The 16,697-nt window shown below is 42.3% G+C and overlaps 1 protein-coding gene across 2 annotated transcripts in view; it reads right to left on the minus strand.

Annotated features, from left to right (window-relative positions):
- Positions 1-10,187: 10,187 nt before the first annotated feature.
- Positions 10,188-16,697, minus strand: part of zfpm1 (zinc finger protein, FOG family member 1) — a 112,945-nt gene continuing 106,435 nt past the window's right edge. Inside the window, exon 8 of one of the 2 annotated variants that reach the window (XM_054775367.1) lies at positions 10,188-15,807. In XM_054775367.1, coding sequence (XP_054631342.1) covers positions 13,241-15,807 — 2,567 coding nt within the window. In that variant the 3' untranslated portion in view covers positions 10,188-13,240. The remainder of the gene's footprint in view (positions 15,808-16,697) is intronic. The other variant, XM_054775366.1, reaches the window with a different exon arrangement.

The following is a 16,697-nucleotide window of genomic DNA, read 5'->3' on the forward strand; positions in this document are numbered from 1 at the left end:
AGAAGGCTTCAGTACTAAGTGGGTGCCAGTCAAATGGTTAATAAGACATCAACATCTGGTTTTGTTTTGCTTGTTTGATAGTTAAGGCCGTTCTATTAATATATACAGTATAGACGTGTGTATAATATACATATAATATATACACACACATTATGCCGGATACTCGTTTTAGATGAGTATCCATTGCGGATAATGCATTTTTGCCGAGTACGAGCATGAAACGAGTACAGCTCGTCATTATGCGTAATCGGGATGAAGGAAAATCCTCATTGGGTAACTACTTATGTATTCACTCTCCAGAGAGAGGAGTACACGGTGCATTTGGCAAGACAGAGTTGAAAACGGCTCGTGTCCCGTTGGTCACTGCCTCCACTCTGGACGGGGTTTTTTTTTTCAGGTTTTTCTCAGCTCAGCTCGTATCTAAAGTTACTTGGTAAACTTGTTTCGTATAAATACAGATACAGATAGTGGTGAGGTATGGTCTCAGCCCGAGTTAGCACTTCGGGAAACCTTTGATAACATTTGATCATTTGAAAGTGAACTTTTCATTTCCAGACTGAATGTTTTCCTTTTATTTGCTTTTCCTTTTATTTGTGTCCATGATGGACATGAACATCCTATTTTCAAGGTTCAAAGCTGTATAAAAAAAAATCCCCAGTTTACCACAAGCCTTTTAAGAAAGAAAGCGGCAGTCTTCAGAGTGAACTACACGACATTCTTTAAGGCTGACGACCTCACAGCATGAAAAGCGTTCGGATTAGTGCTTTGTTCTTTAACACTTGATATAGCACCCAATGTCCTGCTGTAAAAGTCAATTAACAAGCCTTTCATTAATTTGAATTCATTTCCCTATGCATGTTTTGCAAGCATCCGCAGGTCATGAAAACACATTGCTGGATAATTGAATTTAGAGCTATAGATTGGATGTTTAGTAGTACGAAGATAGCATGGTGGCAGTATGGTTATAAACACAGTACAGTATTAAACATAAAAAATACAGTCAATCCAGCTTCACAACTTGCAGCCAGGTGAACACAGGTTAATATATGATAGGAAGTCATTCCTGCAATTACAACAGGCAAGCAGTGTAGATCATGTAGACACTGCTTGGAGACACGTCTTCTCTAGCCTGCTAGCCTCCAGTGTTAGCCTGACCAGCGGGCTAAAGGCTACATCGTCACTCCCATTCCATCTGTTCTATCGATCATCTTACATTATCATTCATTAGTGGTGAGTACTACAAGTAATACATTTTATACTTTTTATACTGCGTTTAATAACTGTGTGAGGTAGACTTTTATTGGAAATGTTGGCTGAACATTGGATATGAACACCAACGTCAAGCTAGCAGGAGGGTTTGGTGTGGGAGGAGTTAGCTGGCCTAGCATACGGTGGTGCCTAGATGCATCAGCATAACCCAGGTTATATTAGATAGTCAAAAACCCATTTTTATGGGCATCATTACTCATATTTATTTGGTAATAATGGGCGTTCTGGGGCAACTGTGAATAACAGAGAGCTACTCTACTGTAGTTGCTAACAAGCATGCTAAAAAGACACACACGCAACTTGTTTTATTTATGGTGGAGTGGAATTTCTTTCTCTGAAACAATCAGTTATGTTTTCTCCATGTGTGTCTTCTTAGCTGAGTAATATATGGGATGTTTGTCAATGTCGCAATGACACTTTTGTACCAATTGGTGTTGAGTGTCAGTAAGGAAGAATCACACACAAACATGTTCACAGAGAGCCAGTTGTTTCAAATTAGCATGTGATCAGCTGATACTGGCTTGTCATATTTAACCAATATTGTCATCAACAGTCATCGTCCAACTTGGATGACAGCAAGGTGTGCGTAAGTGTGTGCTTGTGGGTGTCGGGAGTGTGAAAGGATTTGAGTGAGGGATTGTTTTGGGTTTTTTCTAACATTAAAGTTTTGAAAGTATCCCTCGCTCTCTCTGTGTCTCCGTTGTGGTCTCTGCTGACCTCGTGCTCCATTCCCGATCTTCCATCGGCCACATTAGGGCAGACAAGACTGTCTATGTTAACTGACCTTTTGGTGGTGAAATGAAAGACAGATGACAAAGCCGAGAGTCTTTGATAGAAACCAGGCACAGGCTGACCTCCATGATTGTAGCTCATCATTGCAAACACATCCACAGATACACATTTTCAAAGCTGTACCTGCAGAAGGCTGCAGGATAGCAGAGGATGCATCTGTGTGTGTGTTCAGTCTCCTGCTGCCCGATAGACATGTGCCGAATGTCATCCTTCAGATGGAACCCTGTGCTACAGAGCGTCAATGACCAGGTTTACATGCAGTCAATATTCGGGATAAGGTCAATATTCTGGTTTCTGAAACATAACCCGTTTAAATGCGTGACGTGAAACAAATCCCCCCAAAAAACTCACGGACAATGTTTTGGCGCATAGTTTTTGAAACAAAAAACAACAACAACACCGGCACTACGGATAATAAATGCAGATTTGGTGCTGGTACTGACCCACCACCAGTACTTGACACTCATCATTAATGGAAGGCAAGAACGTGAAGAAATAGGAAATGGAGCCGGAGCTGTACCATCCACATCCATGCTATATGTCCCCAGAGCCCCCCGGACGCTTTTGAAGATGCGTTCGTACAAATGCTGCTTGTTCACCTTCTGATAGATTTCGCTATTGCGGTACTTTCTACTGTCAATAAAACGAGGTGTTCCTAACGAGGTGGCTCATTTCCCCCTCGCTCCAAAAGTGTGGGGTTTTGCGTGTCGTCATGTTTACAAGTAGTTCCTGCCAAAAACACAAGATTCCTTTCCAATAGAACATGCGCAGAACACAAATTCATGTTCCTTTTGATACATGACCCAATTTCCGGGTTAGAAAAGGAGTAAGCCAGGGGTAATATTCGGGTTTTCAAAAACCGGATTATGAACATATTATTTTTCAAAAGGGTTATTGGTGTTTACATGGCCGTGCACAACCGGGTTATTGCTAATATTGCGGTTATGATAGGGTTATTTGACTGCATGTAAACATACTCAGTGGTAGCACAAAGGAACGCCAAAGACTGTTACACATTCATTATTAGGACATGATGCCAATGACAACTTCGCACCCGTGATTTGGTGTTGTTCCACTAAAGGTTGTGGCTGTAAATGCATGTAGATATTGCCATATTCACTTTTTGTTAGATTTGCCCCTGTAACCTGCCACCAGTTTCACGGATCAACATGAAATTTGGTGGAGATCTCTGCTGTGAATGGATGAACAAAAAAGTCAACATAACCCATGTTCGAAAACACACAGTAAGCCGGCTGTGACCAGCCGTTTCAGGTCACAGACCAGGGCTTGTATTTTGAAAAACTCCTCTTACAGACTTCATCAAATGAGCCCAAATCCTAACCACAGATACTAGTTTTCGGTTTGTAAAACTACAATTAGTCTCTATAAAATACATTTTTCGTTCACATTTTCTTCCTCCTTGGCATATACAAATCTTAATTTTATAGTCTTGTTGAGACGAGTGACGGTTAACTCGCCTCCTTTTACAGTTTTTATGAGTCGGGTGTCACGGCGCATATGTGTGGAAAAAAACTCACATGGAGACTCGCTCCCAAAGACATAGAGTATAGATACGCACTCAGCAAACACCTCATGGAGATAGTTGGTCTGTTGCAGCTATACTGTATGCTTGGATGTGGCAGATCTGCAGATTGACCAAACTTAATAAAGAACCTTTCTACAAAGTTTTTGGAAGCCTGGTTTCACCGCAGGAATCCACAGTATTATGCCACAAAGTCAAAAAATTCTGTTTGTAAAATTATGTTATCATGAGCAAATACAATCAAAGATATTTTTAAGGTAAGATCTAAAACGGTTGGTACAATTTTATGTAGAACATGAATCAGGCAACTTCCCCACTCTCTCTTGCCACATCCGATGTGGAGGTGACGTCGTATGATTCAGCGCTCAATGCGGCGTCTACGCCACCAGAGAAACTCAGACATGCACAACAAGTCCACCTACTGGACTCACTAAACCCGTGAGCCCAGCACGACTCACTGAACCTGTGCGCTTATGTCAGGTTCACGATTCACTTGTCGGCACGCTCATACCAGCATTGGCGAGTGAGTTTAGTGAGTCCAGGTTCTTCGAGTGCTTAACTGCAAAGCGAGCAGCTCAGACAGGAAGAGGAAGTAGAAAGGGAAGTTAATTTGAGTCAAGCAGCAGGTCTGCTGCTTTTTCCACTGGCTTAATACATTTATACAAATGCAGTTAGAGTAACAGTTGCAAAATAATGCCATGTCACCTGGTTTCCTTTTTCATTTAGTTAGCGGTAGCAGGGTTAGTGAACGAGTTAACAGGGAGGAATACCCGCAAGTTCGGTTCAGTGAAACCTCGCGAGTTTTGAACGACTTGGTCAATACTTAACCACTTCTAGTGGAGAACCCGTACTGTAAACAACAGTATAAACCTCATAATGTAAATGTGGTCTTATGTGGAATGCAAAAGACGGTGCTGGGACAGCCTGGGTTTGCTGGAATTAAGGCTAGAAAATGGATTATTAGTTCCAGGAGGAATACATTGACTGACATGATGATTCACTCACAGTCACATCTGAGGTATGTTTGCTGGCACATGTCAAAGTCAAAGACATGAGTGTGATTTCAACAACACAACCCATGCCCTGGAAGAAAGTAAGAACAACAAATAACTTCCCCTTGTCAACGTAAAGAAGCAAAAACGAAAAGGAGGGAAACTGGGGCAAAGTATGAACCAGAGTTCTCATTGCTGACATCAGTCAAGGATGAAATGTTATTCTCTTTGCAGCCTCCCACTTTGGATGATATATACCAAAACACACTACAGAACCCTACTCGACTGCCTTCGACCTTCATGTCAGCCTGACATGTCAGGGAGTGAATCCTACTATTTACTGTGTGGAAAGTTCATTAAAACAATCATTTGTGTTGGTCTAAGACTTTGACCAGAGCTGGCTTTGCAGTGTACGACTGATCCTACTACTGATGGTATTGATACTGAGGATAGTATCATCATTGGATGATCCTGGTGTGACAACATTGATATATTTATGTTTTGTTTTGTTTTTTTACCAAATATCTGTGTTTTGTTGTGTTCATATTATAAAAAAAACCAACCAAACAAAAAACCTCCCATCAGAGAGTGGACACAGGTGGGTTTGGGGGCAAAAAGCCAAAGGATTTGAATGCGACCCAAATGCTGGGTTCCGACCCTGCGACCTAGAGGCAGGCAGTCTGCTTCACTTCCGGTGATCGGGGGTGGGGGCGTTAAACAATGAATAGGACCACATACCCGCTGAGCATCTTTGTACAATTTTTGGCAGACTAAAGTGAATAAAGGTGCATGTCATTGAAATTATTTGCGCCGAAACAAGGCGATCAAAAAGCCGTGAAAGCTTATCTTGCGTGTCAGACATAATGAATGTAGCAGCTGAAAGCAGTGCCTGTGTTCTTACACCAAGTCAGTGTGCATGAATATATTCTTGTGTGCGCCCTTCATCGTTTTGCTGTGCCGTTTTTCCGAGGGGGTGTTAATTTCATGTAAACAATGCAGTCGCCACCCTGTTAAGTTGCATCCCAGTAGCCCACAGTTGACATGAGCCGTCCATATTTGCTACTAGATGGTATGGCTCTGCCAGAACGCTGGTATATTTCTAGAAACATTCGTTTTAAACAGGTGAAGGTGTGTGTTCTCATATCTTAATGACGAGTGCAGACCCCTCCTCTTTTATATTTACTTTTCCTTCTTATTTCCATGCAACAGAAAAAGTTCTAATTTTACGACACTAAAGTCAAAATATCATACGAAGTCATAACATTATGAGGAAAAAATGGACAAGAAGAAAGTTGAAATATATTTAAAAATCAAAAATAAAGCAAGAAAGTGTAATAGAAGAAGAAGAGGTTCATGCTAATAACACAGTTTGCCACCGATAACGCAAAGCTGAAATGCAGGCTGTTTTTTCTTTTAATTTAAATGTAAAATACATCTTTGCATATCTACATGGGTTGGTTTAAAAAAATCCTTTGATTTTTCAGTATGTGGTCCTCGGTGGAAAAAGTTTGGACACCTTTGATTTAGATGAAGCGGTGTGAGGAAATGACTAATCTATAGTTTTCTGTTGTGAGACAGTTCGTTCTGCATTTCCCATTTTCATGAGCATTTTCCAGTTCCAACGATAATTTAACTTTTTTTTTCCCCCCAGTATAAATTTTGCTTGTTGTTGGTCACCGCAAACGGGTACTTGACGAAAGAGACGGGCTCAGCAGCCACCTTTCTCTGCGTTTTTGGTTGTTTCTAGAACTTTTCGGACTATTCCGTTTATTTTGCTCAATTTGTTGTATGTAATAAACGAGAATATTTTTGGATTGTTACCTTATCTTATGTTGTTGTAAATATACACTACCAGTCAAAAGTGTGGCCAAACTTTGGACTGGTAGTGTGTTTGTATATACTTTGTTTTTTACATACTTGAATGTGCTGACAACAAAATCACACAAAAATTACCAATGGAAATAAAATTTATGAAGCCATGGAGGTACGGATTTAGAGTCACACTCCAAATGAAAGTGGAAAAACACACTACAGGCTGATCTAACGTCCCTAAAGGCCCTGTCACACCTTGACGATTTAGCCAGCGTACGCCAACGTATACAAAATTTGGCCAATACGCTGGCGTACGTCGAATAAGTTATGGGTAAGTTTTGTATAAGTTAAGAGCACGCTGAAGCACGCCGGCATACGTCGTAGTACGTCCAAAAATTTTGTGCATGCACAAAACTTTTCGACATATGTCAACGTATGATTCATACGTCCCGCATACACGGGCAATAACTTATGCGACCGTTGACGCCCGTTCACACACGTTATTTGTAAGTTCGGCACAAGGCGTAATACGTCAACATACCTTGAGACAAAACTGTGTCTTCTTGGCTCTCTTCTTGGCAAGGGTTGGCTGAGAGGAGATGGAGACCACTGGGGAAGCAGCTTCCGATACCATTGACGATGCCTGAGAGGCGTTAGAACCTGCGTCATCTCCATCAGAGTGAGAGTGAGAGGCTGTGGGAGGTGATGGATCCCTCCGTCACTGCCCTGATACTTCTTGGCAGCGGTCTTCAAAATTTTCTTCGGCATGATGGTGATGTTGACACTGCGATGTCTAGTGAGGTAAGTTATCAAGTGGCAGCCTTTTTATAGGTTACGGCACGTGATCGTCGGCCATACGCTGCCGTGCGGTTTGCATAAGTTAGGCTGATGTTGGGCATAAGTTGTGAACGCCGGCAACACGCTATGCATTCGTTGGTATAAGTTGTCTATAAGTTATAGAAACGTTCTATATAAGTTACTAATACGTCATGTATACTTCGAACTCGTTATGAATAAGCTATGTATACGGCCAAAATTGAAAAAAACGTCGACAGTTCAACGTATGCCATCAAAATGATCACGTCGGGCATGCGCTGGCTAAATCGTCAAGGTGTGACAAGGGCCTTAAAACAAAAATGAACAAAAATGAGGCTCAGTAGTGTGTGGCCTCCACGTGCCTGTGTGACCTCCTTACAACGCCTGGGCGTGCTCCCGATGAGGTGGCGGATGGTCTCCTGAGGGATCTCCTCCCAGACCTGGATTAAAGCATCTGCCAACCCCTGGACAGTCTTTGGTGCAGCGTGGCGTTGGTGGATGGAGCGAGACATGATGTGTTCAATTGGATTCAGGTCTGGGGAACGGGCGGGCCAGTCCAGAAAAGTGTATCAAGTGTACGGTTAGGGGTTAGCCTTAAAACATATAGAATTGCAAAAAAATGAAGTTGGCTACTTTGCGGATTTCCCTCATTGCCGGCTATTTCGGGAACCTATCCCCTGCGATAAACGAGGGAACACTATGTACAGTTAAAATGTCTGTTTTGCTGAAATTCCTCTACCTTTTTCAGATGATCCCCATTTGTGTAACCATGTCAGCCTTCGGAGATTTAGACAAAATGATAGCAATATTGATGTGGAATAATGAATGAAGAAGACCTATGTACTGTAGAGATGAAGGAGGAAGCAGGTGGCCTGGGGCTACCCAATTTGACATTCTACTATTGGGCAGTAAATATTGCCAAACTGTCACATTGGAAGCATGCATATAAGAATACTGACAGCGAAATTTGGACACAAATGGAGCTGTTGTTCAACCCAAAGCCTTCTTTAACTCCCTCGCTGCTTTGTGATTATAAAGACGCAAAGATGCGTCCAGTTCTTGAAATCTTCTCTTAAAATATGGCTACAGTTCAGAAGACATTTCTCTCTTCACCAAGTTAGCAGGTTTTCCCCCCAATATCTGAAAATCCATTTTTTACACCCTCAGTTTTAAATAACGTATTCAAAACCTGGCATAACAAAGGCTTGAAAATCTTTGGGGAACTGTTTTTAGATGGCTCATTTAATACTTTTGATGAGTTAATGAGCGATTACAATATTTCTATGTTTAGTTACAGTATGTACAGTTCCGCAGTTTCACAAGGACACTATTTCCATCACTCCCTTATCTACAGTACCACCAAAGAACCCAGCAGATGCCATTTTAGACTTGGATCCGTTTGGAAAGGCGTCTCTGCCTTATGCAAACAATTGCTAGAAATGAAACCTACTGAATGGGGAAAGTCAAAATCAGTTTGTGAAAAAGACAGATGTTGGTCTGTCTAATGAGGAGTGGGGGTCCTGTTTGGCCCGTTTACATACATCCTCCCTATGCATTCGCCATGGTTTACAGTCATTCAGTTCAAAGTGATTCATCGTCTTCATTACACAAAGGAAAAAGCTAAAAAAGCCTTTTGTTCAAAGTGCATCCTGTTATGACTGACGTCTCCACCAAATTTCATGACGATCCATGAAACTGGTGGCAGGGGCTAATTTTTTCAAAACTTAAAGGGGGCGCTGCTGAGTGAGTTTTTGGGGTTTGTCTTCAGGACCCCAGAAATATGAAATTTTTCGCCAAACCTGATATAATAGCAAATTTTGGTGAGTTTTTGTGTACATTAAGCCCTCACAAATATGAGAAGAGTAGCGGAATATATAGCCATGGAAAAAATGATTATTGGTTTATTGATCCATTTTAATGCCTGGTACAACTAAAGGCACATTTGTTCGGACAAATAGAATGATAATAACAAATACAACTCTTAAGAGTTTAATTTAAGAGCTGATATCTAGCAACTTCCATGGGTTTCTTGATGATAACCAAAATCACTTAAGTTCTTACATGAATAGCTCTAGCATTGTACTGCCAAAAAATGTAACTCTCACCTAGAGCTATTTTTGTTGTCATTGTTATATTTGTCCAAACAAAATGTACGTTTAGTTATATCAGGCATTAAAATGAACAATAAACAAGGGCGGTCTAATCATTTTTTCCATGACTGTACAGTATATATTTTAAGAAGTAATAATAATAAACATAGCAGTTTCAAGAGGTCCTTCGCATCGTTATTGCTCGATGCTCAGGCCCTAAAAATATCGGTATCAATATCAGTACTGGCAGTACCGGCCCTGTATTGACTTGGTATTGGACCAATACCAAAATGTGCAGTTGTCACGACAAAGACCTCCTGTATGCACTGTACTGCTTTCCAACTTTGCAATAAGTTTCATTTGTGGTTCGATGGTTTTCATCACACTTCTGGTGTAAAACATCATTACTGCCAAGCCAATACAATCTGACAATAGTATTGCATTTTTCATGTGCCTGTTTTTCTGTTTTCAGTTATTTAAAACCTTAACCTTTTACTGTGCAAATATACCATGGGCATTCTGTCATAGATTTACAGTAAAGACTGAATGCTAAGACTCATTTAAAACAAGGACATAGTCATTTGGAAGTGTGCATTACAGTATACCGCATGTCTGCAAGGAAAAGTTGATGGCTTTGAAAGCATGAAACATCCAACAGCAGCAGCCATCATTAACAACGTCTAAGGGATTGTAAGAGGTAGGCTGATGAGTCATTCAAGGTCCCTTCTCAAGTCATCAGGATGACACTTTCTTTTGAAAGGAAGACGAAGTACCAACACTTTTGAATGTAACCATCAACCAAATTCAAGGTCTGACACTCATGTTTGTGATGAAAAGTGCAAGTAGGAGCTGACGCAAAACACAAAATGTTTTTTTCCGAACTGTTTTTTTTTTTTTTTATTTTTTCATGCATAGTTTGGACAAGCTTGTAGTGGAAATGAAATATATGAAAAATAAAAAATGGAGTTTTTGACATTCATTGTTTTCTACATCTGAGAAATTAAAATGAATTAGGAGGGTCCTTCATGATAAAACAATAATAGTTTTTTTGGATGGGTGAAAGTGCTGTATCAAATAAATACAGTGGCGTGAAAATTCGCTAAAATAAAACATTCAGCACATTTAATACAACAGTGCAATAACATGGGGGGGTGGACCCACAAAGACAATATTCCAGCATGCCATCTGACCAGAATGTCGCTTCGTCTCCATTCTGTTTCACATTAATTGGAAACACTTAGAGCCTGATCTGCTTATGGTTTGCATGTATGAAAACATGTGCCAACTTGATTGCTTGTGCAAAGCTGACCTCCTAACAGGGTGCACCACGGATTGCGTCTGTCAAATAAGCAAAACAGCACTGCCAGTCCATTTTGTGTGTTTGCCTTCATGAATATGCAGAATATATGCAGATTATCAGAACATGCAAAATACTGGGAGGAGGAGCTGCGGTCATTGTGGTGAGGAGGAGGCATACAGTAGGTGCGGTGACAGAAATGACTGTCAGAAATAAAAATAGAAGAGACAGCAATGCCGTAGCGCCTTGCAACTCTATTTTTTTGTTTTGTTTGGATCATTCCAGCGCACCATCGCAGTGAACGCTAGTGTGACGGTGTGTCCCTTAGTGTGGATTTTAGTTTGGATTTCACCTGGCTATGCAGCTGTCTTAACTAATGTGGAGATAGATGGCGTTATATAAGTACATTTCCGACATGTTCACATGAATATCATAACCCATCAAATTGTAAATGTCATCGTTTAATTGATTGTAGTGTAAAACATGACAAAATGCACTAATGTAATGTTCAACAGTGTGTTTATTTGCATCCTCCACCAAGACCTCCAACTCCATGGCTTCAAACCTTTTATTTACGGCCAATCTACTCTCCCAAACTATCCATGGTGACAGCTCGTAACAGACACAAAATCATCATTTAAATAGGACATCGGCACCAGTTTTGCACCTGATAAAAATTGTGCAAGCAATCATAGTAGATCCAACGCAACACGGCATCTTATAGTAGGTGCAATTTATTTTAGTAATTTAGCGCTGGTTATTTGGGATCTTAGTAGATCGGGCCCTTAGTTTTAAGTTTGGGACATGTTTAGGATCAGAAGTTCTACTCATTTAACTGTTTTTAAGTTAATACAAAGTATAGCCAAGCTTAAGAAGTTAATTATGGTGGAAAACTATTCCAACTGGGTCCCAGTTTAGTGTGAGAAACATCAGACCGACATAAAGCTTCTAATGAGTCAGTACGTTGAAAACGAGGATAAAGACAGAGCCACTGGAAAATATACCTAAAAGTATGAAGTGTAGCAGAAGGAGATATACATCATGGAGCATTTAGCAGCTTGGGATTCATTCTCCGCTAAAAACACACGAGTCCTCACACTTAGCACTTAGACGACATGGGAAGGATTTGAGCTGTCCTGGAAAATATTTTTGTCTGATACACCTGATAGTAAATTAGCAGGAGTTTTAGTGTTAGTCAAAATGTTCCTTTAATCTTGAGTGATGGCTCACATATCAAATATCTCGTCAGAACAACAATGTGTTATTTCATCATGATGTGCTTTGTGAAGCGCATGAGGGGACTGTAAGACTGATCATCCCCAATTCTTTGCTGGCCAGAAATGCAGATTTGACAATGGATATTCAACTTGGAGGCATGGATGGCTTGTGGCTGTCCCTTCATGTTCTACTCAAAAAAAAGACGATGGAAAATGATGCCGGTACATAAAGCCAGGTTTGTGGATGAGACTATTATACTGTAGCTTAGGGTTGGGAAGGGCTTCATTGCTCGAGCTCAGTATACTGTATATGGTGTCATGACCCCGCTCTGAGGTCATCTGGGACGACTGGGTCTAATGGTGCGGGTCCGGCTAATTCATCCATGTTCAGATGTCACCATCAAATAAAGACAGCAAAGAAAACAAATAATGCTTCTATGATAAGAAAATTCAGTGTAGTCCCAGGGAGAAGATATTAGATATCTACACTAGAAATACTTCAACATACCGAGAGCCACGCAGTTCCTTCTAACAGCATGGAAATAAGCAAATAAAAAATAAAAATACTCTTACACAATATGTAGGTAGTTTTCTGTTGACATGAAATCAGTGAGGACTAGAAGATAAATATTTCACATTTGCGTCTCCCTTGCATGTTAAGAGAAAATAAAACATGTTTATATGAAAAAAAGCAATGACAATTTTGAAATATCCTTCAGTAATTAGTAACATTTCATACCACATATTTTTTCTTTTATTTTTTTAAAACTAAAAATGCTTCAGCTTTTTCTAGTGAGCATAAAAGAGCCAGTGTTGAAACCAAATGAATCATAGAATTATTCTTTAGACATCATAGACTATACACAGATAATAAAAACATTAAACGTCATCAAGTCTTTCCATACAAGAGATATTTCTCCTCTGGTTAGGTGTGGGCCTGTACGATCACATCAGTCAATTGTTGGAATGGAATTCAACAGCTCGGTTCAACAAGACAAGACAGAATGAGGTTGTTCACATAAAACTTTTTAACGTCCCACAATGCGGCATATTGAGAAGCTGGAAGTGGTTAATGTTAAATTCGGGGCAAAAAACTGACCTAGGGGACGAGGGCACACTTTAGTGTGCAGGTAGACAAACATCTCAGCTCAGAGTGTACGTGTAGACCCATGGGAGAGGAAAAAGAATCACTTAGTAACACCACTGGCAAAGTCTGCTCAAGAGCAAATGGGCATCAGGTCCTGCCGACGGGTAACAGCCATTCATTCAGATAATGGTCATGCCAGCTAAGTGCAACTTTGGCACCTGTCTGGGAGGACTGATAGCCGAAAAGGGGCATGGGGCTTCTTGGAGCTGACTGAGGAGTAGTAGCATCTACTCACTCAGAAAAGAGAAAAGGTGAAATACTCAACTCACTTGACATGTTCAGCACTGTGGGAGGAACAGTAGTACTTTTTATGAGCTATGAATGTAGAGAGGCTGCTGAACTTAATGTTGCACAGCCGACAGTAGCGGGAGTTACCGTTTTGGACCGAAGAGATGACTTGGCTTTTAGGGCCGGGGATGGAGCCAGTTGGTGAAGCCTTGTCGGGAAGGACGGATGTACCAACTGTCTCTCTTCGGAGGTCAGGCACAGGTGACAAAGTCAGAGGTGGAGCCCCCGAGGGGGATACGGGTAGAGGTAAACTAGCTGATGGGGATTCACATTCACCTGAGGGGCTGCCATTTGCCAGAGGAGAGGAGGGAGAAGTGGTATCACTTCTGGCCTGCCCATTAGTACTATTTCTGTGAATGCGAGAGCCCAATCTGGGCGGGCCACTCGGGGTACTGGAGGTGGTGGCTGTGACGCCATCTCTGGGACTAAGGCTGGGGCTGGGACTAACTCGGCTGCTTGGCTGGGGTTGAGCCTCTTGGGGTGACTGCATTGATACAACCAAGCCATGTATAGTCTTGAAGTGCTCCATTAGGTCACATGTGACGGTGCTGTTCGGGCAATATGGACAGATCATCTGAGAAGAAGCCGTGCTAACGCCTTTGGCACCTGCAGCTGGGGTGGCTGCAAGTGTGCTTGCTGTATCAGGGGGAGACGTAGCATCAGAGGCTGGTAAGGCTGAGATGTGTGGACTGGGTGATGAACCTTGAGCTTGTCTCATCCGCTCTGCAGGGAGCGCTTTAGCTTCGATTGAATGCAAAAGATCTTGGCGCTCCTGGTGAGACTTGTTTTTGGGAGAGGTAGAGGCTGATCTTTTGAGCCTATGGAGCTGCTCTAATGTATGCTGTTGGAGGGTGGTGGCAGGGCAATAGTAGGTTTTATGAGCCAAGTAATTCTCAATGCTGTTGAAGCTGATACTACAGGCGGTGCACTTGTGGTAATCGGTGAGTGGCAAGATGGGAAGAATACTGTTGGTACCATCCCGTGGAACCTCTATGAGGCGAGGCCTTTTGCTCAGATCTATTGGACCATCTCCTTCAGGACTGGAGCTGCCTGCTCCACTGGGAGAGACCTCACGTTTTACCGCCAGGCCAAGTACCGAAGGGGACGGAGCAGAGGCGGTGGCTGCGGCAGAAACAGTGGCGGCGGCGGCGGCGGCAGCTAAGGCTTCAGTTCTTGCCATGTGAATTTCATACATCTTCTTCCTCTTGCGTGTGCGGATCGGCTGGGGGTGGAAGGCTGCTGTGGTGGTTGCCTTTGCCATGTGTATGGCTCGCTGGTTAGATGGGTCATGGCGTGAAGCACAGTAGAAGCGCTTGTGAACAGTGTAGTTTTCATGACGACTGAAGCGAATGTTGCAGGCCTCACAAAAGGTTTGGTTGGGATCATCATCCAGATCTTCAGCAGACCCACTGACAGGGCTCTGGCTATCCTCACTTGCTCTTCCTCCTCCACTTACTACACCCTCCCCTTCAGAAGCAGACGAGATTCCTTCTCTGCCGGCCGGCGTTTCGGTCTTCACTTCCAATGTTCTCATTTCTGTCGCCCCGCTATCTACTGCAGTGTCAGATTCAGAAGGAGAGGCTGAAGCCGCTGTGCTCACTGCTCCATCCCGAGGAGATGCTGATGAATCTTGTGCCTTTCTGGAAGGCACAGTGGCGGGGGAAGTATCCCTTGTTGATCCTGGACCTGAAGCTGAGGTTGCACCTTCTCCGTGGTGTCTACTGGAGCAGTAAAGCCTCTTGTGTGCATAGAAATTGTTTATATTGTTGAATGTAATATCACACTCAAAGCAGGTGGCTCCTTTTTGAGGTGGAGTTGCTGTCGATGTGGGTACAGTTGGTGCAGAGGAGAAGAAGGTGGCTGTGGTGTTCGGAGGAACTGCCTGACCCTGCTTCAGACGGCTGTGAACCATCTCAGACATTTTAGCCAGGATCTCTGAGGCCTGGGGTAAAATGGCTGTTTCGGGGTTAAACATGTACTGAGGCAAAAACATTGATCCACCAGGGAAAACTGAGCCAGCACCACCTATATGTGTTGGGCTGCAACCAGGAGTGGGACTCGTTGGTTCTGCTTTCACGACTGTGCTAGCAGGGCTCTTTGGAGAATTTGATGTCTGACAAATTAGGTTTGTAGTTTGAATCTCATTTGTCTTCCCTTCTGCTTTTTGGCCAGCCTCCTCGCCACCCTCCTTAACATCCATCTGCTGCTCTTCTACCTCAGATTCTGATTGCGGCTCCTCTTTGATCCTAAGGTTGATGTTGGTTTGGGCATCAGGGGGACTGCAGCCTCGTGGAGTAGCAGAGCCCCCATTAGCACCTGGGCTGGAGGAATCTGGCTTAGGGACGCAGCCTAAAGACTCACTCCCTGGTTTGGACGATTGAAGCTGGTCAAGTGGGGTACTTTGACGAGGGGTGGGGCTCCTTTCAGCCGGGACCCTCACCTCTAGGTGGGTTTGTACATGCTGCTGCAGCTGGGAAGGGGAATCAGAGTTGTGACCACAGATTTGGCACTTTAGCACAACGCCGGAGTCTCCTGGACTGAGAACTGCAAAAGAGAAAACATGTCACATCAGTCACTCTTATACATGTGCCAGTAAAGTTAAAGACTGTTTAAACCAATGTATCAAGTGGGTACTGCAGGGGGAAAAAAACAAATCTGATAATAAAAAAAAATACTTGAATGGGATGGGAGAACATTTGTCTGAACTCAACAATGCTGCGTAGGAGTTACAGTATGTCATGGCCGAGGTTTTCATGGATGTAGTTCAACTGTCCACAGTTGATGTCACTTTCTTCTAAGACTGCAAACTAGTTAAGAATTAACAAACAGTGCCTCTGCTGGTTGCAACCACATTTACTGTACCTCAATTTCTATAGGATTAATTGACAACCGAGTCCACACAATCTTAACAATCTGTTATTATCCCCGTTAATGCTAATTGTTAAAAGGATTGTTGATATATAATGGTGTGAAAAAGTGTTTGCACCCTTCCTGATTTCTTCTTTTTTACATGTTTGTTACACTTACAGTAAATGTTTCAGATCAAACTAATTTAAATATTAGTCAATGTCAACAGAACTGAACACAAAATGCAGTTTTTAAATGAAACTTTTTATTATTAAGGGACATAAAAATCCAAACCTACATGGCCCTGTGTGAAAAAGTGAAACCTACTAACTGGTTGAGCCACCCGTAGCAGCAACAACTGCAATCAAGCGTTTGTTATAACTTGCAATGAGTTTCTTACAGTGCTGTGGAGGAATTTTGGCCCACTCATCTTTGCAGAATTGTTATAATTCAGCCACATTGGAAAGGTTTTCCAGCATGAACCGCCTTTTTAAGGTCATGCCACAGCATCTCAACAGGATTCAGGTCAGGACTTTGACTAGGCCACTCCAAAGTCTTCATTTTGTTTTTCTTCAGCCATTCAGAGG

The sequence above is a fragment of the Dunckerocampus dactyliophorus genome, chromosome 5 (genome assembly GCF_027744805.1).
Source record: "Dunckerocampus dactyliophorus isolate RoL2022-P2 chromosome 5, RoL_Ddac_1.1, whole genome shotgun sequence".
NCBI lineage: Eukaryota > Metazoa > Chordata > Actinopteri > Syngnathiformes > Syngnathidae > Dunckerocampus > Dunckerocampus dactyliophorus.